Below are 21,869 nucleotides of genomic sequence, written 5' to 3'. Positions count from 1 at the left end.
CTGTTGTGTGTTTTGGGTGTTTATTTGGATGAAGCTGTTTTGTGGTTGGGAATAGTGTATTTTGTATGCATGTGTGTATGCATGCGCGCGCGTGTGTGTGAGAGAACGAACAAGTGAGTGAGTGAGTGAGTGTGTGTGTGTGTGTGTGTGTGTGTGTGTGTGTGTGTGTGTGTGTGTGTGTGTGTGTGTGTGTGTGTGTCTGTGTCTGTGTCTGTGTCTGTGTCTGTGTCTGTGTGTCTGAGTGAGGTTTTTGTGGAAGTCACCTTTGCAGTATCATGACAGTGCCATACAAATGATGATATCAGAAGCACACAGGCTGCCAGTCTCTTCATCCAAAGGTTAGACGTCATCCCATTCAGATCTCTTACCTACCTCAAACGTGAAGGTGGAGAAAGAAACACAAGTGTCACAAACAAGGTCAACATCGAGACATGGAGGTAAAAGAACTGAAGACTACATGTGAATCCTCGTTCTTTTGGGCTTCAGTGGTGGATAGAACTTAAATAATATCTGCTATTTTTATTTAAATAAACCCTGGCTATTATGTTCGATTAACTGAATGAAAATATATTGTAAAACGATAACAAAAAAAGATCTGCCCCGCCTAGGTTTGACACTTGTATGTTGTGTGTGAAATAAACACTTTTTAAAATAAAATACTTTATGACCTTTGTAGTCTAATGCAAATGATTTCCCTTCCAAGCTGAAATGTGTTAAACCTAGTATGTCATACATAGGAGCAATAGTATGGTCATGTAGTCAAAATGTGTTCAAAATGAAGAGTTACAATTGAATATGTGAATACAAAGTACTTTTAACCTTAATGCGTGTTAATCACAAGCGTAATAGGTTCCCATGGTAATACATGTGAGTACAATTACGAGGTGAAAAACTTCCAGATCTAAAAGACCCTGCCAAGCCATATGACGTCATCTAGTCACGATAAAAGTTAGTTAATTAATATTTTCGGGCATGAAGGAATTACATTCTTTAGCCTCGGCGAATGAGCAAGTCAGAGGCATGGCATTCGTCATTGTCCCCAATAAACCTTAACCAGTGACAAAAACACGTCTACTGGGTACATTAGCCTATATCGTCCTGAGACACAGGCGCGTGTTTGGAGCGAGCAAGGTTTCCTCACGTCTGCAGTGGAGAAACCTTACCCGGCCGCAAGGAGGAAGTTTATCCATGAGAATTCTGTCACTGCTGGGTCGGTCATTCAGACAAGACTTCTAAACTTGCTTCAAGTGGACAAGGGTCATAATTTAGAATGAATCAGGACAATTATAGCTGTTGGCGAAATTTAAGTGTGTAGTTATATCCTAAGGATTTTTTCATAAGTTTGGCAAGTGATTTAAAAGACACCGAGACGTTGCCCGCAATGTGGACATACTACACGAACAGAATTGGACCCCCAAAGAAGAAAAATGGAGTAAGCTTAACTGTCATGTATTTATGGATAATTTGGTTTTGTTTATAAAACACATTATAGCCAAGCTGTCTGTCTTTGAAATTGAAAGGATAAAACCTGATTCAGTTTTGATCATAAAATATTTTTAGGAGAACAAAGAGGCAATAAACTTTCCACCCATTTGTAATGATTCAACATCAAAGGCATTACAACAGGTGAGTAAATATGTATTTGTAGCCTACATATTGGATGAGATAATCATTCAGTAATTCTTAATTGTGATTTTACCCTTACTTTAAATCGAAAATAAGATTACCCTGAGGCTATCCTGATGTCTTAATACACCCTCTTTAGGACCTTAAAGACAAGAGGCAAACTATACCGACAACTCAAAGACTTCAGCAGCTGTTCTTCTCCAACTCTCTGACAGACCATGGTCCTCTTGAAAGACAGCTAAAAGTAAAAACGGTAAGGTTCATACAGAATTTAGGAGTTCACAGACATTAAAACAAAAATCCAGCAACTTTCCTGCCTTCGTCTGTGTTTATATGATAGAAATCTGAGCGTCGGTCAAAAGTCTCTCATGCCAAAGTGAGTGAAAAAACGGAATTAGAGATCAAAAGTCATCTAAGAGTAAGTTTACATTCCATTTTTATCTCTTTTTTTAAAGTATGGTACATTTCTAAATTCTCTCTATTGTGCATGGAATGTAGCGTATAATGTACAGTATGTATAGATGATATACCTGATACTATGTTTATATAAACAAACATTTATAATGGCCTGTATTTTTTGCTAAGAGTCACCTTCAGCAGCGTCATTTTAAAGATCACCTCCAAAACTCTAATCTGGAGGAGAGAGCAGAGGATGTTTTGAGCCTGCTGAAAAATCAGACTTTCTTTTTAAAGGTAAGAATAATAAGTTAACATAGTGGCTAATGATTAAGTGTGCCCATCCAACCAAGTCTGGATAAGGAGAGTCTGGATATTAGAGACAGGTGTGTCAGATTAAGGTTGCTACTGAAAACTGAAGGACGATAGAGGCTGAAGGGTTGGGCATCCAACCTTTGGCCAGGGGTGCAGCCTCTGTAATTTTGACTGGTATGTCTGCCGCCTCTCCCTGCTCCAGGACCAGGCTCTCAGCATGCTGCTGGACCTAGGTGGACATGGGTCAGCACAGGGAGAACCTCCCAAGTTCCTTCAGAGTTTGGCAGCACTGGGACAGGAGGATGAAGAGGAGGAGCAAGGAGGAGAGGAACCCAAGGGAGGCCAGATGGTGTCGTCATGGACTCAGTGTTCAACAGACTCCCAGACATCTCTCCCAAAAGAGTCGATTACAGCCTGCACTGTTCCTGCTGCTCCAGCCCTGCCTGAAGTGGCTGACCCAAGTCCAAAAGCTCTGGCCGTTCTTGATGCTATCAAGGCTGCCACACCTTGCCCTCCAAAGCAAAGGAGGTTTATGGTTTACATCTGTGGGGGATACCGTGGTAAGGCTCACATGCAGTTTCACAAAAGAAAAGGGAACTCTTTCTCCATACTGTGTGTTTCAGAGCTGTTTCAGAACAGCCTCTGTGTCAGTGTCATTGGTCGTATGTGGTTCATGTGTAATTCACACCTCGCATGACTTTTCAGGGATAGTCAGTGGGTCAATAGGTTCATGGCCGGTCATCGGTGTATATATTTCTATGCGTGTTAACCGCAAGGTCACACATGCTCATTCATGTCTCCCTTCAGACACCGTGACAGAGAGGCAGGCTTTGAGGGAGAATGTGTATCCATGCCTCTATCTTTACTGTAAACAGCGGGGGTACGATTTCAAAATGGTGGACCTGCGTCTGGGTGTCTCTGACCCCATCAGCGAGCATAATGACTCTCTAGAGCTACACCTGGACACCCTGAGAGAGTGTCAAGAAACAGACGCAGCAAACTTTTTTGTAAGTTCTTGGGGAAAATGTGTTTTATGTTGAAAAACCTGTCACTGATTTACCATCCTCCATTTCATCTAATCTGTTTGTAAACTTGTTGCATCTTCCAGCATTAGGTCTCCATATATCAGGTTGTCATTTAATTGCATATTTTCTATCATGTACATGGATGACTGTAATTTGTCAGTCCATTCAAAATTTGAGTACTATTCTGGTGTACCATTTAAAAAAAAAATGTATTACGTAACAACCTTGACCTACTTTGAAAAGGTTGTTCCACCCTTCCATTGCAAAGTTATTGGTTCCATTACAAATGTCTGCCCATCACACCTGAGCCCCAGTGGCCTGGCAGAGAAGTCGGCCAGTTGTCCAGTGTCTGTACTGACGATATGTTATTTTTAGTTTCGGTTGAGACAAGTGACATGGTAGTGTTCTCCTATTGGGTTGTGTGTTCTGGCAGGTGTTTGCAGGCCAAAAGCATGAGGTGCTAACCCCCCCTCACAGGATCTCCCAGCATGCATTTGAGTCCATCCTGAAGGTTGTGGAACAAGACCGAAAGAAACGCTCAAGGAGACGACCGGATCTTAATGACGAGCTTGCCTCCGACTCCCAATCTAGTGTAACTCAGAGTGATGCGGAGAGGTCTGGCAGCTTTGCCCGAGGTCTGAGCCACGATCAGGCAGACCTCCCCCAAGGTTCGGCCACCATGATTAGCGATGAAACCACCGTGTCGCAAAATTCCCTGTCGGATGAGGAAGAGACGGGCCTGATGAGGGGCTGGGTGGATTTCGACCGGGATCTGAGACTCCTGCAGGCGTGGTACAAACTGGATGAGAATCACATCCCTGCTGTGTACCGCCTGGTTCCTGTGAGGTGTGTGAATGGGAACATATTTCACTTTTCACTTATGCTCTCCTTCAATTTTGTAGAAACTAAAATGTTTCACAAAATCGAACGAATGGTCACAGGAATTATAGATTCAATTATTCAAGTGTGTATAGATAGTGTGCATGTAGTCTCGGATTAGGCTGCCATGCCCAATTACTGTGGTGTTCCCTTACAACCTTGTAGTACTTGTACAGCAGCTTTATCGGCAGCTTTGTCTAAGTGTGACAGTTGGGCCTCTAACTGCACAGAGGCAGGCTGTGGGATGATTTGTTTGGTTCCCATGGCTATGGCCTTAGCAATGGTGTTGTTTTTGGTTATGGTGTTTGAGTGTCGTAAAAATGGTTGTCAAGATCCAGGGTGAACGGCCCACTTAATAAGCCAGCAGTGGAGGTTAGGGAACCATTCTGCAAACACAAAGCCTCCCTGTCTTTCTCTCACACACAACCCAGTCCTGACATCTCACCCAGTCTTAAATTACACAGACAGTCAGTCCGAATTTAATGTTCAAGATTTACAGTCGGCTTCAAATGGAGCTGAGGCAGTTTATCATGACGTCCTCTTGCCCTGAAAATGATAGCAAGTGAATAAATCCAAAACTCAGTGAGGACAATGAGTCCTGTCTAAACACAACATCATAGTGATAATCTAGAGACTGCAAGCCATTCCTCATCTTGATGTCAGTTATGAAGTGATAAAATATGAATTAAGGTCAGGGCTACTGGGTGGGAGAAATATGTAAGGAAAAACACCACTCCAATCTGTCATTGATACAAAGCCATAATTTGTGTTAATGACTATAAATTATGGAGGGAAGATCTCAATGTAGCCACCAGGTTAAACCAAAGTCCTTATGGCCTCTAATGATGTCAATTATTAAAATCATCATTACTGATAGCAGCTTTTAGGCTTAGCTTCATGTTGCAAGTGATACATGTTATTCAGTTACCAGTTCATCAGTTTGATTCCTTATTGTCTATGTGCTACATTGAGGCTCCATTTCACCAGACGTATATGTGAATGTATGTCTGGCTATGTGAGAGTACACATTAAGACATGGCACAATTACTCATAGTCTTCTTGACAGTATAATGCCTTAAGCTCTATGCACTATTTTAGGGATTCTGACTTGTGATTGGTGTCTGAGCCAAGGCAGGGGCAGTAACAGGTCAGAGGTATCCACAGGTCACATCTTTAACTTCCTGCTTCCTGTCATCATCAGCACGCACCACCCTGAGTTCTTGAGCCGAGATGCCCAGCGCAGGCAGCGGGGTAGGAGGGCATGGCGCGCTTCCGGTCGGCAGCTGTGGGGGGTGTTGAGCCGAAGTGCCTCTGCAGCACTGGGAGAGGAGGCAGCCTCTCACCTGCTCCGGACAGGTGCGTATGTGTGTTTGGGTGCGTATGTGTGTTTGGGTGCGTATGTGTGGGTACCGGACAGGTGCGTATGTGTGTTTGGGTGCGTATGTGTGTTTGGGTGCGTATGTGTGTTTGGGTGTGTATGTGTGTTTGGATGCGCATGTGTGGGTATCGGACAGGTGCGTATAAGTGTTTGGCAAAACATTTGTGTGAACAATTCACGGACGTGCTTGTTTCTGCGAGTATGTATGTTTAGGTGTATGTCTGTATGTCAAATCAGTGATTTTTGCAACAGAAGAGAACATGATAATACAATACGGATAAACATACAATCTTTAAGCCATATTGATGGTAGCGCTGCAAGTCTCTCTCATTTTGTACTCACACCTTTCTCTCTGTCTTCTCTCTCTCTGTCTCTGTCATCTCTCTGCCTCATTCTGCCACGTGCGCTGTGCCATGACCCAGTGTTAGACTGGGAGGTGGAGCAGGGCCTGTCTGCCAAGAGCCCCCCCGAGGACTTCTGCCACTGCTACAAGAGGATCATCCCCGACCTGCTGTTCAACCTGCGCAGCGAGCACGCCCCCAACTACATCGACCTGCTGAAGGGCCAGGCTGAGCTCAACCACACGTTCCACGAGGCCCACCAGAGATTCATACAGAACGTCCACGGAAAGGTGACGGGGGGAAGATGGAGGGAGGGGAAGAGAGGAGGAGGGGGGGGGGGGGGGAGAGGTGCGAAGAGGAGTATGGGAGGAATACATACCGACAGAAGTGCCCTTTTATATCAGCAGACAGAAGATAAAAGAGGAAGGAAATTGGAAGAGGGTGGTTGAGCAGGAGAATGACAGGAGCAGACATAATGAATGGGAAGACACAGCGCAAGGGAGAAAGAAATAAGAGGAAAATAATGGAGCAATTAATAGACCAAGACAGATAGGAGGAGCGAACAGGGCCGAGTCCTATTAAGCTGCATTGGCTCATCACCCAAAGGCTGATTAAATTGTCTGTATAAATGAATGGTAATCACATTTATGACTGTACCTCAATACGCACACGTCAGATATCACACTTTTCTGACAGCTGCGCCACACGAACATCTATGAACGGAGCGTAGGCTGGGGAAGGAAGGGCCTGAGCCCCAAACACAACAGATCCCACCTGTTCTACACCAACCGCCTTTGCTCTCATGTCCAACGCACGGTCACCTCCTCCCTCAACAGGTGAGAACGCCTCATGTCCACCCCAGCCTAGTTTCATTCAGCTTATATTTTCTTACCCTAAAGGCACTGACTAAAGAAACTGAAGTTTTTCCTCATAAGGTGCAAAGGAATTTAAAATAATGCTAAAATAATGCTACTCCTCTGGAGTGTGTGTGTGTGTGTGATTGTGTGTGTGTGTGTGTGTGTGTGTGTGTGTGTGTTTGTGTGTTTATCGGCTTGTTTCCCTACACGTTGGACATGAACAATGAGCTTGCAAAGCATTCCAAACCACTCTGACCTTGGTGATATTTCTTATTGCAGGAAACCATTTAATCCTATTCAGTGTACCCCTAGGGTGAGTGCACAGTTTGTTTAGCTGATAAAATATGAATGAAAACAAAAGTTTTTTTGTTTTTATCAGACCATGACCTCGGCTCTTTAGTTTACTTTTCTGTCTAAGCAAGACTCGTCTGTGATGCTATCGTAAATTCAGGTCAGGAATTGCCGTGTCGACTGAAGTTCTTTTAAGCCCAAGTGGAAAGTGCATATTCAGATTTTTTTTTAAAGGATCTTCTCTAGATTAAAGAAACTATCCCAGTTTGCTAATTAGGACCATTCTTGAGTAATGAGAGAACCAACAAAGGCGAGAGAGCAGTGTGCAGGCTTCTTAAACAGTACACTCTCCCCAGTGCTTCTGTAATATTGCTGACTATTGTAATGCCTTGTGTGCTTAAGGGCCATGGAATTAACCAAAATGAAAGACTCTTCTGATGTGAGGAGGAGAGCTGCCTCTAGACAGCAGATGCACGAGGAGACCCTCCGTCACGTCCGATATGGTCACACACTGTATGTTAAACCCAATGACCTTTCAACTTCTAGAACATTCTGCCAAAGGGTGATTACAGCAATGTCATATGCCCGTGATTCTTATTTCTTTGCAGAGAGAAGAGGCATGTTTTCAGACAGGATGTCCTGCTGGAGATAAGGAAGGTTGTGGAGGGGGCACCACGGACACCCATCCTGCTGCTGGGAGAGCCAGGGTGGGGGAAGAGCACCACCCTCGCAAAAGTGGCTGAGCTAATACCCACCTGGATACCTGGGTGATTACACACACACACACACACACACACACACACACACACACACACTCACTCACTCACTCACTGTACTGTTGTCCAGTTGTGTGAAAGTAGCTGCTCTCGAGGCATTGCTTGTGAATTCTGTCTGGTTTGTAGAATCTGTCATGCAGTGACAAGGTGTCAAACACTCACCGTACAGTACATACATGTGACTACCAACCCCCTCTGTACCACAGTGAAATATCTATCTATGCTGTTGGAAATGCATGCATTTTGTGTGTATTTTCAGAGATGTTCTGTCTCTGTATTGTCAGCGATTTGAAGATGTCTGTCTGTATTGTCAGCGATGTGAAGATGTCTGTCTGTATTGTCAGCGATGTGAAGATGTCTGTCTGTATTGCAGCGATGTGAGAGTGCAGCAGTGTTTTGTGGGATTGACAGCAGAGAGCAAAAATGTGCGGCTGGTGCTACAGAGTGTGTGTATGCAGCTGGCTCAGGTCTACAGCAGTCACACAGAGACCTCAGAGGTGCTGACCCCACACACACACACACACACGCACATGTACCTGCCTTCACACACACACACACACACACACACACACACACACACACACACACACACACACACACACAGATACACATGTGCCTGCCTGCACACACACACACACACACACAGATACAGGTACACACGTGCCTGCCTACACACACACACACACACACACACACACACACACACATACCTTACACTCACATGCAAGCACTCTCATCCATTTTGACTGTGAACTGATCCCTTGTTCCTCCCCAGTCTCTTCCTCTGTTGGCCAGTGAGCTGCACACCCTGCTGGGGTTGGCCAGTGGGGAGCGCCCTGCAGTCATCATCCTGGATGGCCTGGATGAGCTGTCTGAGGAGCATCAGGCTGATGTGTCCTGGCTCTGTGCCCCCCTGCCCCCGCACGTCTACGTCCTTCTCTCTGCAACCACACACTCCACTGCTGCCCTCGAGCTGCAGGTATGGAGGGAGAAGAGAAGGAGGGATGGAGGGAGGAAAAGTGAGAGAGGGACAAAGAGGCCTGTCAGGAGAGGTTGATTGAGAGTTTAGAGATAGGGAGGAGATAGATGCATGAATAGCAACAATCATGAATGGAGAGGATGAAGGGAAGGGAGAGTTAAAAAATAAGGTGTCAAGCTGAGAAAAAAAGGATGCATTACATTATAGTAAAGGTGCCAATGGATGCCTATAAACCCCTCTCTCCACCTCCATTGATGCCTATAAACCCCTCTCTCTCTCCACCTCCATTGCAGAAATGTGCTGAGACCCAAGTGATTAACTTACCTCCCCTCAGCCCTGAGGAGGTGTGTCAGGCCCTGGAGCTCAACCTGGAGGCCAACAGCCACAGGCTCCAACCCCAGCAGTGGCGGCTGCTCCAGCAGGCCTGTCTGTCCTGCCCTTCCCCACTTTTCGTGGAGGCCGTGTACTTTGAGACCAGGGCATGGAGTTCTTTCACTCCCCAGGAGAGCCTCATCCTCCCTGGGGACTTGCCGGAGCTCTACGGGGCCGTGCTCTCCAGGCTGGAGCGTGAGCACGGGGAGCAGCTGGTCCGCCGGGCCTCGGAGCTCGTCTCGCTCTCCCGCGTGGGCATCACCGAGGACGAGCTCCTGGAGCTGCTCGCGCACGACTCGCAGGTCCTCCGCGAGGTGGATGCCCTATCCCACCATCACCCGTCCTCATCTTCGTCCGAGGGCCTTCCCAGAGTGCCGAGCGTGCTGTGGGAGCGCTTGCGCAGGGGGTTCGGCCCCCACCTGACGGAGATGGAGAGCGACGGCACCTGGCTCCACCGCTGGAGCCATGTCGGGTTTGCCCGCGTCGCCGTGCAGCGCTACGTGGACTCCGAAGACTTCAAGAGGATCGTGCACGCAGACTTCGCAGATTACTACAGAGGAAACATCAACAGGAGCCACTGTGAGGTCTTCCAGCCTTTAGCCTGGGTCCTGGACGAGGGCGAGGAGGGCCGGGGGAAGAGTTATGTGTTTAACCTGCGGAAGCTCCACGGGCTGCCCTACCATCTGGTCCACTCGGGCCAGATCATGCCCCTCATGAACGAATGTCTCTTCAACTATGAGTTTCTTCTGCACAAAGCTTGGGGTCTGTCTGTGCATCACGTTGAGGATGACCTGAAAGCTGCTGTTATACCTGATAAGTAAGAACATCAATTTCTGATCATGTGTAGTAGCAGTCATGGCTAACTTTGGAGTCCCTATCCTTTAAAATGGCTTTCTATGGCAAAAACAGTGCTTCGCAAAGTCAACTGCTTACGTCACCTAAACCTATAACCAAGTCTATGTGCATGTCTAAGTCTCCATAATTACGCTTGAATGTTTGTTCACCTGTTTGCTTGTGTGTGATCACCTGCGCATATTCTTCTTCTTCTTCATATTCCTCCCCTTGTCTCTGACCACACCAGGGAACTGCTGGATGTGCAGGTGTTATCTCAGGTCCTGCTCATATCGAGGGCTATTCTGCAGCAGGACCCCTGCCAGCTGGCCTCTCAGCTTTTAGGGCGTCTGGCTCAGATCCTCACCCAAGACAAACCAGTGGCTCCAGGTACAACCACTGAATTCCCACTGATATAGCAGTTCCTGCTTAGCCTGCTATAACCAGACTCAAATTCACTCTGTGAATTTTTGTGATCAACTTTTTATTGACAGCATTTATGCCATTAAGACATGTAAGACAACCCTACCCTAACCCTAGAGTATGCCAGAAGACTTTGGGTTAATTTTGAAACCATTGGACCGACCAATCGGCATTGACAACTATGGGAATGCTACACTTCCTACTTCACCACTTACGGTGCAAGCTAATATATTAGCCTTTTCCCAGACTGCATTGCCGTTAAATAAAAAATGTCTTTGCCCTTGATAAATAAATGTACATGTTCTTCTTGCTCCAGCATCAATTCTTCAATGTTTGTGAGCATTGCTATATCCAGCTCTGTGGCCATTGTTGTACGTACATTTCAAACAAACACCTCACTTCAGCGTCGTCACACTTAGCCATCCCCAAAGTTCGCTGATTGGAGGCCACTCAGAATGGCCCAGCGATCCATCTTGTGAACAGAGTTTCCAGACTATAATTACAGCGAAAACGTATCTGTGAGCGATAGGTCGGCGGCGCCAGGCTAGTTCTCGCTGACTCAGATGGTGGAATGTGGTGCTAGTGAGGCCAAATTTGCTCATCAGAAATTGCTCAAAATCCCACTCTGGTAAAATACAGTGTTTTAATAAGCTGTACAGTTAGCTAGATTATATGCAAATTCTTGAGTGCAAGTTTTAGTTTTTAAGTTTGTTTGTTTGCTTGCTTAGGCCTACTTGTTCCCAGACTATTTGCTTTCCTGACAGCTGCTTCAGTATAACATCGACAGTTTTTGAAAAATCTCACATGCAGTCTGGTTCCAATTGGATTTGAAGACTTCCTCTTACGCCAGGCTTACAGTGAACGATGTTGAATGAATTTTGAATGAATTGCTAAATTGTGACTGTGAAATGGATAGTGTCCACCTACCCCAATACGTTTCATCAACGGTTGGGCGTTTTAATGAACAGCAGGTGTATTTGAAATGTTGTCAGCATTTTCTGAAGCCTTTAAAAGATATTTTCACAGCCTGTCTGCTTCCTCAGGGGATCCATATAAATACACCCACCTGCACACTCTGCTTGCCCAGTGCCAGCGCTCCTCTCTGCCCACTCTGGTGCCCTCCTTCACCTGTCTACTGCCCCCTGGTGGTATGATTTACACCCTGATTGCTGGTAAGGCATCCTAGACCTGGATTTCATTAGTAAGCTTTAGCCTAGATGTTGTTTTGTCCATTGATATGATATTAACTAAAGTTACGTTCAATTCAATGAAAAAGAAAAGACTCTGCAATGCCACTGAAGACACTTTGACATGGCACTGAAAATTCAACTCTCTGACTAAGACTATTTACAAGAGCCTTCAGAATGTAAACAACTGATGACCAGCCCATGTTTCTATCCCAGGTCACATGACTCCAGTGACCGCCATCGCAGGAGGTCGGCATGGCTCAGTCGCGGTCACATGTTCCAGTGAAGGAACGCTGAGACTGTGGGACCTGGAGCGGGGCGGTGTGGTGCGGACCATCTATGGGGACGCCGGTTTCTCTGCGGCGGACACACTTACTCTATGCTTGAACGACAGCTTGGTGGCCATCACCAAAGGCCACTGCCTCCAGGTTAGAGAGCTGTCCACTGGGAAATTGCTGTATTCCGAGAGTGAGTCTTTGGATGTTCCCATGGTTACCTGCGCATCTGAGGGACAGCTTTTGGTGGTCTTCTTTGATGGGAGTCAAGTGGTAAAGGCGAGTGTCTCTAGGGAGTGTTTATTATCTGTTTATTCTTCCTCTCATTCGCCTTCTGTTCTTTCTTCTCTTCCACCATGATCCTTTTCGCCTTCTCCTCCTCTTACTCCATATTTATCTCCTCACATAGGCCTCATTAGTCTTGCCCTACATTTCTCTCCTGTTCTGTCCTTCTCCACATCCTCCGTCTCCTTGAGTTTCTCCTCTTTCTCTTCTAGTTCTCCCAATGTTCTTATCTCATCCTTCTCCTCATTAGCCTTGTCCTCCTCCTTCTCCTCTTTCCTTTCCTCCACCTTCACCTCATTATTCTGACCTTTCTGCAATATCTCATATCTTCTTCTTCATGGTCCTTCTCAGGGGTATCACAGAGTATTGAACTATATCGATTTTTAACGGTAGATCATCCTCCATAAAAGCATCAGATAAATAGCTTCCCTTGGAGTCACCATGGGTATTAGCTGTGTATTTACATTGTATCTAAAACACCTCAGACCATATTAGTGTGGTTAATGATCTCATATCTCTCCTTCCCCATCCTACCTCTGCTCTTCCCCTTCTCATCCTCACCCTCTCCTTCGTCGCCTCTTTCAGGTGTTTGACCTTGCGGCCTCCTGTAAGCTCTTGTTTTGCACAAACATCGCCCTGGAGTCGGAACCCATCCACAAAGACCAGTCAGTCCTGGTGTCCCGCAACTCAGTCAAAGACTACGTGCTGTTTGCCTACAGGTCAGCAAGCAACAACAACACAAACGAAGTCATGGGGCATCTATCGGGTTTCTAACCTCACACCTGGGGCTCCTGTGAGCACACTTAGGTATTCTGATAACAGCTCTGAGGACAGTCTAAAGTTTCCCAGGATTCCACAATGACGTGTGTGTGTGTGTGTGTGTGTGTGTGTGTGTGTGTGTGTGTGTGTGCGTGGATGGAAAGTTGTTACACGAACTACATTTCTCAGTAGTGGTAGACTCGAATGTCACACAGTCAGAATTTGAATGGCTCTAATGAAATCTCAACAGGAACCATTTGTTGATACATGCCCCCTACCCTCCCGGTTACAACACGGGCCTGCTGACAGGCAGACAGGTCATTAATCAGTACCAGCAGCTCTTTCATCATGGACATCAAAAGGCTTTCGCTCTTAATTAATATCACCTATCCATCGAGCAGTCGGGTGTGACAGCACGCCTGCGATGCTCCTGGGAAACGATTCAGTGCCTGGAAATGAAAAAAAAAGAAGGTCTGTTGAATAATTGACTCAGAAGACGTCTCCGTTACCGGCTTGTGTCATGTATGCCTGCGAATCCCCGTTTAGCTTCCACACCCCGTGCCGTCGCCAAACGCTTGACACCAATATAGCTGTCTCTAGCGGTGTCTGCCAAATAGAGGGATAAAGCTTTTTGCTCTTTTCTTCCCTGACGGTATTCGTCTTTATCTGATTTCATGAGCTCATTAGAACTAGGGATTAGCGGTTTTCCCTGTATAATTGGAGTGAAATCCGGCCTTTGTGTGAAACAATGGATGTGTCAGACACATGAGGTAATTGGGTATTTGAGGTCATTAAAAACACAACATGATATCAAGTGAATTTTCATTTGTGGTTACTCATTATTTAAAAATGGGTGGCAGTTTGCCCATTGCAATGTACTGTAATAAAATCAACCTTTTAGAAGTACTTGGTGTGTTTAGACAGACAACCCATTGTAATGTCGATTTTTCTGAGAACATAAAGCCAATTTTGAATAAGTCAAAGAATTACTGTTGCATGGGTCATTGAGCATCTGTTGTTCAACTTAGACCAAACTATCTGTGTCTTTTTTCCCCCCACAATGAAAGCATAGACACCACTTTGTAGTTTAACTCTTTTGTATGGAGTTGTTTTGAATGGGTTTAAAATGCACCAGCTTGTGAACTGTGTTTGAACTTGACAGGGCCTTTGAATGGCCCGTGTTTATTGACTTCTTTGGTGGGGCTCGGTTGCAACAGACTGCCAGTGATGGGCCCGTAATGGGTTTGGCCGCAGTAGCAGCAAATCACTGGTGGGTTTTTAAAAGGTCTTCATTCTCACTTTCTCACTGTGTGACTGTGGTTTCCCCTCCTTCCACTCTGTTTGGTACTTCAGCTCTTTTTCATTGCCTCCTGTCATGTTGTTTTTTGTCATTTCATTAATTGCATCTTTCTTTTTCTCCCTTGACCACACACACTCACACACACACGCACTCACACACTCACACACACACACTCACACACTCACACACACACACACACACACACACACACACACACACACACACACACACACACACACACACACTCACACACACACACACACACACACACACACACACACACACACACACACACACACACACACACAGAAGCGGTGGGGAGGCTGCTGTATTCAGTGCCCGAGGAGGATCGGTTGTAGCCACACTGAAAGCCCAGCATCTGTCTGCTACCATACAGGCTGTGGAAATGTCCTCTCAGTATCTGCTGGTCTTCTGCAGGTAATCACGTTACCCCATGTACAGCACCATTCAAAAGTTTGGAATAACTGAGAAATGTCCTTGTGTTTGAAAGATACAAATAAACCAATCAATCAATTAATGTTGTAAATGACTATTGCAGCTAGAGTTGATTGATTTTGAATTTAATTGAATGGAATATGCAGATAGGCGTGTAGGCTAATTTTCTGTCACCATCACTTCTGTGTTGCAATGGCACATTATGTTAGCCTTGGTTGGTGTGGCTAAAGACTGTTGTGCTGGTTAAGGAAGCAATACAACTGTCCCTCTTTGAGCTACTTCAGTATTCTGGAGCATCAGAATTTGTGGAATTGATTATGGTTTAAAAATGGTCAAAAAGAATGAGCTTTCTTCAAAAACACACAGGTCTAATATTGTTCTAAGATATTAAGGATATTCCATGCAATACCATGAATGGAAAGGAACTGAAGACACATTTTCCAAAGGTGTGTATCACATTCTGCACAGAACCAGGATACAAAGAGAAACAGGAGGCCCCAGTGCATAACTGAGGAGGTGGATAATGACATCAGAATCTCTAGTTTGAGAGCCAGATGCTTCATAGGTCTCCAGCCGGCAGTTTTATTAAATAGTATCCATAAAACAGCAGTCTCATCAGCAGCAGTGAAGAGGCTCTGGAATGCTGGCCTTTTAGGAAGAGCTTAAAAAAGCCATATCAGAGACTGGCCAATGAAGGGAACAGACTGAAATAGGCAAAGGGAAGCATACTGGGTGAAGATGATTGAAAATATCTTACAGACAGAGAAATCTAAGTCTGTGTTTGGATCACAGAGCAGAAATTGACAAATAACAAATGAACAAATTAGACTAACAAATAACAAATGAATAGATGTCGGAGGAGTGCTTGACACCATCTCTTAAGTGCGGTAAAGGAAATGTGATGGTCTGGGGGGTGCTTTGGTGCTGGTGAAGTATGTAATTTGGTCAGAGTAAAATGAATCTTTAACAAGTATAACTTTGTTTTAACATAACTTCATTGCTATGACATACCATGTGAATGGCATTTAACTGGAGCCAGTTTTATCCTACAACAAGACAGAGACCCAAAGCGTGGCTCCAAATTATGCATGAATTATTCAATGAAGAACCAATCAAGCTGTAATGCTGCAAAGTTTGTAATTGCTGAAAATGGAGGATTCTTTGGTGAAAGCAATATTTCCAGCACAGAATTATTGTAAGCAGTAATTTCTAACTTTGACTATGTCAATATTTTTTTTTATTAATTCTGTACCTTATTTGATGGATAAAACTATGGGTTTACTTGGAGAAAAAAAAATTGCTGGGCGATTCCAGACTCACTCAGTAGATTAACATTTTAATTAATCCATTATACAGTTAGGGTTAGCACATTTGTTTCAGAGTTAACTTTAAAATTGTAGTTAATAACTGAGGTGCAGACGTTCAAACCCATTTAGGCTTAATGATTCATGCATATGCATCTTCTGATTTATGCATATGCATTTGTGAGAGTGTCGTGGAAAAAGTGGGAGTTTTGGGCAAAATGATGGAAGTAGAAGTGCAAGGAGTGACTGATTATTTCGTTCTATGGCGGACCGCGCACATGTAAATTATCCGCCTTTTTAAAGCAGGTGTAATCCAGGTTACGATCACTTCATCTACTTCCCCACATGTAGATGCCTGCTACACTATTTATTTTGTTTGTTATAGCTGCACAAATAGTCCAAGTACTTTTCACTGCCCCATATTATCACTCGGTTTGATGACACCTCAAACTTTTGACTCCTTTTAATGTTGGTCGGCGGTTCCGTGATTCCTTTTAACTGCGTCTGTGATGGACTGATACCATTCAGTTGCGAGCGTCGCAAATTACAACCGCAGATTTAGTACATTCAGTTTAAAATGAAAAGGTAGTGGTTCTTTCCTCGGTCTGGCCAAGTCGCTGTTTACATACATAACTTACATCTGCCCCTGAGTGTGCAATGATTCAACAAGCATTCCACCACTAGACCGCTACCTTATTATCATATATGCAACATATCTAGCAGTAGATCGGATATTTATGACTATAAGTTTTATAAGTTTAAATGACTGGTCATGGCTTCTGTGTGTTTAGATACCCTTACAGAAGCCAGGGTGACATCATCCACATTGAGATCTTCAGTACCACCACCTTCCAATATCAGCGTTCCATCATGGGTTGTGGTCAGGACCTCGTTTCCCAGGTCGCCGTAACCAGGGGCGGATCCCACGTAGTGGCTTTTTGCCCCTCCTCCCGCAGCAGCACCACTGACATCATGGTCTGGAACCTGGAGACTGAGGACCACAAACACCTGGCTCGCTTTCCTGGCCTGATTGTTCAGGGTTAGCGTGTTCACTTGTAGACTTGGGAGAAGGTTACTCACAAGAATGTTAAGTATGATGCAGGTGTATTAAACCGATATTGCTGTGATTTTGTTGCGTCTTGAAGGGGTGTGCTTTGACCTGCGGTTCTGCCTGGGGTTCTGTCGAGGTGAGAGGTTCCTGAACTTGTGGAACCTAGTCTCTAGGATCCATGACCAGACCCTCACCTACAACATCCACAGAGTGAGGAGCGAAGGTACCCAGGAGGTCGTCCCCATGGGCAGGGTCCCCAGGTGCATAAGGAGAAACTTGATTATCCACATAAACATGCACATAGTACATCAACGACAGGGTCATCAGGGAGGTTAACATGGGCAGGACCCTATCATCCAGGTGAGAGGACTGTTCAACAGGTTCAGTGTAGAAGTGAGTAGTTCCAAAAGTGCATTTCCTCATCAGCACTAGTTTTAACCACTTATGTCCATTTCCTGATCTAAAGGCAGTTGGTTGTGGAATCTGTTGATTGGCTGAGAGTTAATGGCAGAAATATTAGAAGGCTTTTTCACATACATTAGATTTACATGGAGGTACTTGAAACCCATCAAAGACATCAGTGCTGATAAATCAACCCTTACCCTCTGAAATTATACACACCGTAAGCATATGTACAAGCGCAGGTACTGAAGAAATGTTAAACGATGCAAGCAGACATACTAGTATGTCTTCATTGAAGATGTGACAAGGTAAAAAGACCTTTTGAACTGAAGATGCAGTGTTTGTGTTTGTGCACATATTGTTGCTGTCAGGTACGTGCTGTGCAGGAGCGTGCGACACGGCACCATACGGGTGTGGAACATCGCCCGGCCTCGACTGGCAGGACGGCCGGTGAGGGTGGAGCACGGCCTGTTCACCAACGCTGACGTGGCGTTGGCACGCGACCTGAAACTTTACATCCTGACTGACCGAGGAACCTCCAGCTTCATTGAGTCAAGCACTCCTGTGTACCAGGTTACCTGCCCTCCCTTACTACCAGATCTACTGTGCTTTTGTGACATGTTCCACTGTCATTTGTTCCACTGGGTCCTTTTAAATCCGCCACTGGGAACACAGAAGATTGCAATTTTAGGGATGACTTACTGTTCAGTCCCACTCATTGAACTCATTAGAGTATAGAGCATAGAGCCCTCTGATAACTCAGTACGTTTTTAATAAAGACCAGCTGTCTTGACACTCTGTAGCTTCTTTATCCAATACCATATTCCTGTAGGTAGCATTTTAGATTCAGGTGATGGCCTCCTAGAATTCATATAGCCTAATCATTTTAACTCTGAATGAAATGTCAAAACTAACTTTGTAATCAAAGTATTGCATATTTGTGTATTTTTTATTATTTTTTTTAGACATTGTTGGTGTATGACCTGCTGAAAAAGAGCTATGTAAAGAGACAGACAGGGCTCTTCATAGTGCCCTGCCCCCAGACTGACTACGCCATGCTGCACGGCCAAATTCTCATGGGTCTCTCAGAGACGAGGTAACGAACTGTTTACAGCCCCACCTACTGTCAGGTAACACTAACGACGCCTGGTAAACGAAGACGGCTGAAATTAGTGTTGATTAGATGTTGTGGCCCGCACACCTGGGCATCCTATAACACACACTCGCAAATACAGGCGTCTCAAGTCAGCACGTCTGTAAGCCAACACCCAGTGTGTGATTACCACAGATACTTTAATGAGACTGGTCAGCGCCATCTCATACATTATACCTGATATCTCTGCATGGATACTCTGATAACGGCCATGTGTATGTGTTGATGGAACCAAGCAGTCTTACAATTGTAAACATACAACACAACATACCATACAACATACAACACAACACGACACAAAATACAACACAACATACAACACAACATACAACACAACCCAACATACAACACAACATACATCACACAACATACAACATACAACACAACATACAACACAACATACACCATTAAAAGGCAAGATGTACATGCTATATTGTGGGACTCATTCATACACCGTATGCATTAGGTGTGGGGACGGTGTCATAGCATCTCCTGTGTCCCCCATAGGGACCATTTAATACTGTGGGATCTGGACTCGGGCTACATCAAGGGTCGTATCAAGCCATCTCACAAAGAGTCTCTGCTGTCCAACTTGCCAGCCAGAGAAAGGCAGTCCCAGGTCATACCTGCCACAGAACACAGAGGTACCCTGGGAAAAGAGAAAAGGGAGACCATGTATATAAGGAGCTGCTGGTGCTCCCCTTTCTAGAGTGTTCTAAGGTTCTGGTTGAGCTTTAAGGATGTCTTTTGGAAATGAATACATCTTATGTCTATATTGTCGGTAACACTTATGTCTATAATATTGTTATGTTTTAGTCTAGATTAGTTCAGCAGCCAGTTTTGTGAATCGTAGTGTTTCAGTTGGTGATGCCGTGGGACCAGCGCACGGAGACGCACACGGCAAAGAGGAGGCGTCTGGAGAGGGAGGCGCAGTGGGAGACGGAGGAGCAGCGGCGTCTGGACCAGGAGAAGTTCAACGCCGTGGATCAGTACCTCCTCAGTGGAGACGAACAGGCACAGAGCATTTCTTACAAACAGACCCTCCATTCAGTCTGGATTGTCTTTGTGTAGGGCTCATTTAATTAATGCTGTCCTGTAGAGGATACTTTAGGCTTCATGCTGCTACAGTCCCAATCAATCACCCCTCGTGGGAGCTGTTACAGCTGTCATGGCGTGGCTGGACGAGAGGGTTTGTTTGCTTCTTTGTTTTTGTCAATTTGGTTGTATGCTCACTTTGTTATCTCTCCCTCTCTCTCTCTCCCTCTCTTTCTCCCTCTCTCTCTCTCCCTCTCTTTTTCCCTCTCTCTCTCCCTCTCTTTCTCCCTCTCTCTCTCTCCCTCTCTTTTTCCCTCTCTTTCTCTCTCTCTCTCAATCCCTCTATTGTTCTCTCTCTCGCTCTCTCTCTCTCTCTCTTTCCATCTCTCTCTCTCTCTCTCTCTCTCTCTCTCAATCCCCCTCTCTCTGTTTCTGTAGGTGGTGGTGTGCTCTTACTTTGCTCACCATCTGAACGTGTTCAGCGTGGACACCCAGAACCACCTGCACACCCTGGAGGACCTCTCCTCTCTGCTGGGCCTCCAGACGGCTGCTCTCACACACACCGGGGGGCACCTGGTGCTCAGCAACTACAGTGAGGCGCAGCACACACCCTACCTCACCCTTTGGGACCTGAAGAAAGGCAAGGTGGGAACTGTAGTCTTTTAAGGAGTTTTTATTTCTTGTTTTTGTGAGGCTGATTTCTGATTTACTGTGTGCCTTTATATACTATTGTGTTTGCTTATTTGCCCACCCTCCATTCATTTTGTTGCAGGTGCGCAAACGACTGAAAAATGAGCCGGGAATCTGTTGTGTTGCCATGACGAATGATGCCAGCCGAATAGCGTTTGGCATTACTGGAATAAATAAGTATGCCACATAGAGTTGATTGAAGTGCCGCCAAATTGTGGAAGTTAAAGTTATTAAAATTGCACAGTCATTATAAGTCATTACACAGACACACACACACAGACACACACACACACACACACACACACCACACACACACACACACTGCCATATTTCACTGGACATTGTAAGGTAAACCCATTACCACAAAGTATGCACAAAGAAATGACTATTTAGATTGAAATGATTAACAAAGTTATAATTGTGTATAGTGCCCCCAACAGTTTCATAAGCACAGTGCACCAATAAATCCAAAATAATGCCTTGAAATAAATTAACCAACAGCCATTTGTTGCACATCATATTTTACATTAGCCATTTTATCATGCTCAGACTTAAGGTGTGGGATCCATTCAAGAGGAAACACAGAACCATTTCAGGCTATGGGAGTCTGAGATTTGAGGTGGTGAACCAGCTTTTCCTTGTGGAAGAAGGGGCTAAAGCTATTCTACTGGCTGGTGAGCATATACTCCCTAATTCCATAACTAAATGAGTTGTCTGTGGTCAGGTCTTTCACATTTTGTTTGGCTCTCTAGAAAAAAGCGTCTGGATGGAAGAAAAACATGAACAACACTGAGCACTGAACTCCTGTTGTTGTTGTTGTTGTTGTTGTTGTTGTTGTTGTTGCTGCTGTAGAGTAACGGTGTGACTGACAGCAAGTGTTGTGCACTTTCCAGGTGAGCTGAGCATGTGGGACCTGAATGCTGGAACAGTCCTGTCAGTCTTCACGCCCGACTCCACCATCCAGTGCATCTCTCTCCTCGGTGACGCACACAACACCATCCTGCTCGGCTTCAGCGACAGCCCCACCCTCATCGCTGTGAGACTGAGTCACAATGGGGTCGTCAAGGCCGCAGCTGGCTCCCGGGGGGATGACCTGTTTGGGGAGTCCAGCAGCAGTGAGGATGAGGAGGAGAAAGGTGGTCGATAACAAGCCAAGAGTCAGTACGCTAAGGGATAATTGGGGATGAAGAAATAATAAGATAGAGATTTTATGGAATAACAATTGGTGACAGATGTCTGTAGAATGACATAAAGATCCTCTTTTCGACGCTATGCAAATCACACTGAAGCTTTACATCATTTGGGAGGCACTGTTGAGTAAGTCGTGAAAATTAATATGGCAACGGGTTGTGCAAATCTTAATGTATCAACAAAATAGGTTCCTACAAGTCACATGAATCAAATAAATATAATACATTATTATTATTGTTGTTGTTATTATTATTATTATCTATTCATTGTCATTTTTTACTTATTTAATTCT

The 21,869-nt window shown here is 45.0% G+C and overlaps 1 protein-coding gene and 1 long non-coding RNA gene across 3 annotated transcripts; both read left to right on the top strand.

Annotated features, from left to right (window-relative positions):
- Positions 1-190: 190 nt before the first annotated feature.
- On the top strand, positions 191-2,018 carry LOC116224688. The gene is made up of 3 exons (XR_004165694.1): positions 191-1,432; positions 1,561-1,626; positions 1,766-2,018. It is a non-coding gene; the product is annotated as an uncharacterized LOC116224688 (long non-coding RNA).
- A 9,011-nt stretch (positions 2,019-11,029) lies between these two features.
- On the top strand, positions 11,030-21,727 carry LOC116224641. 2 transcript variants are annotated; one of them, XM_031585040.1, is made up of 15 exons: positions 11,030-11,117; positions 11,577-11,661; positions 11,893-12,230; positions 12,822-12,955; positions 14,605-14,733; positions 16,847-17,094; positions 17,201-17,366; positions 17,880-18,081; positions 18,474-18,604; positions 19,169-19,305; positions 19,515-19,675; positions 20,135-20,341; positions 20,469-20,563; positions 20,936-21,060; positions 21,280-21,727. In XM_031585040.1, the coding sequence occupies exons 2-15, from the start codon at positions 11,640-11,642 to the stop codon at positions 21,531-21,533; spliced, it is 2,349 nt and encodes a 782-aa protein (XP_031440900.1). In that variant the 5' UTR covers positions 11,030-11,117; positions 11,577-11,639; the 3' UTR covers positions 21,534-21,727. The 2 variants fall into 2 exon arrangements, with proteins under 2 accessions (XP_031440900.1, XP_031440899.1); XM_031585039.1 differs by having other exon boundaries at positions 11,533-11,661.
- Positions 21,728-21,869: the final 142 nt, after the last annotated feature.

Source organism: Clupea harengus, chromosome 18 (assembly GCF_900700415.2).
Source record: "Clupea harengus chromosome 18, Ch_v2.0.2, whole genome shotgun sequence".
Taxonomy (NCBI): Eukaryota; Metazoa; Chordata; class Actinopteri; order Clupeiformes; family Clupeidae; genus Clupea; species Clupea harengus.
Note: the sequence above shows the minus strand (reverse complement) of the source record. Positions and strands in the feature narration are given on the sequence as shown.

Bases quoted from the DNA above. Each gene is read 5' to 3' on its own strand.
- LOC116224641 (XM_031585040.1), top strand. From the start codon at position 11,640: ATGATTTACACCCTGATTGCTG. The intron at 11,662-11,892 runs GTAAGGCATCCT...TTTCTATCCCAG, and splicing joins GATTTACACCCTGATTGCTG to GTCACATGACTCCAGTGACC. The intron at 18,605-19,168 runs GTAACGAACTGT...TGTCCCCCATAG, and splicing joins ATGGGTCTCTCAGAGACGAG to GGACCATTTAATACTGTGGG.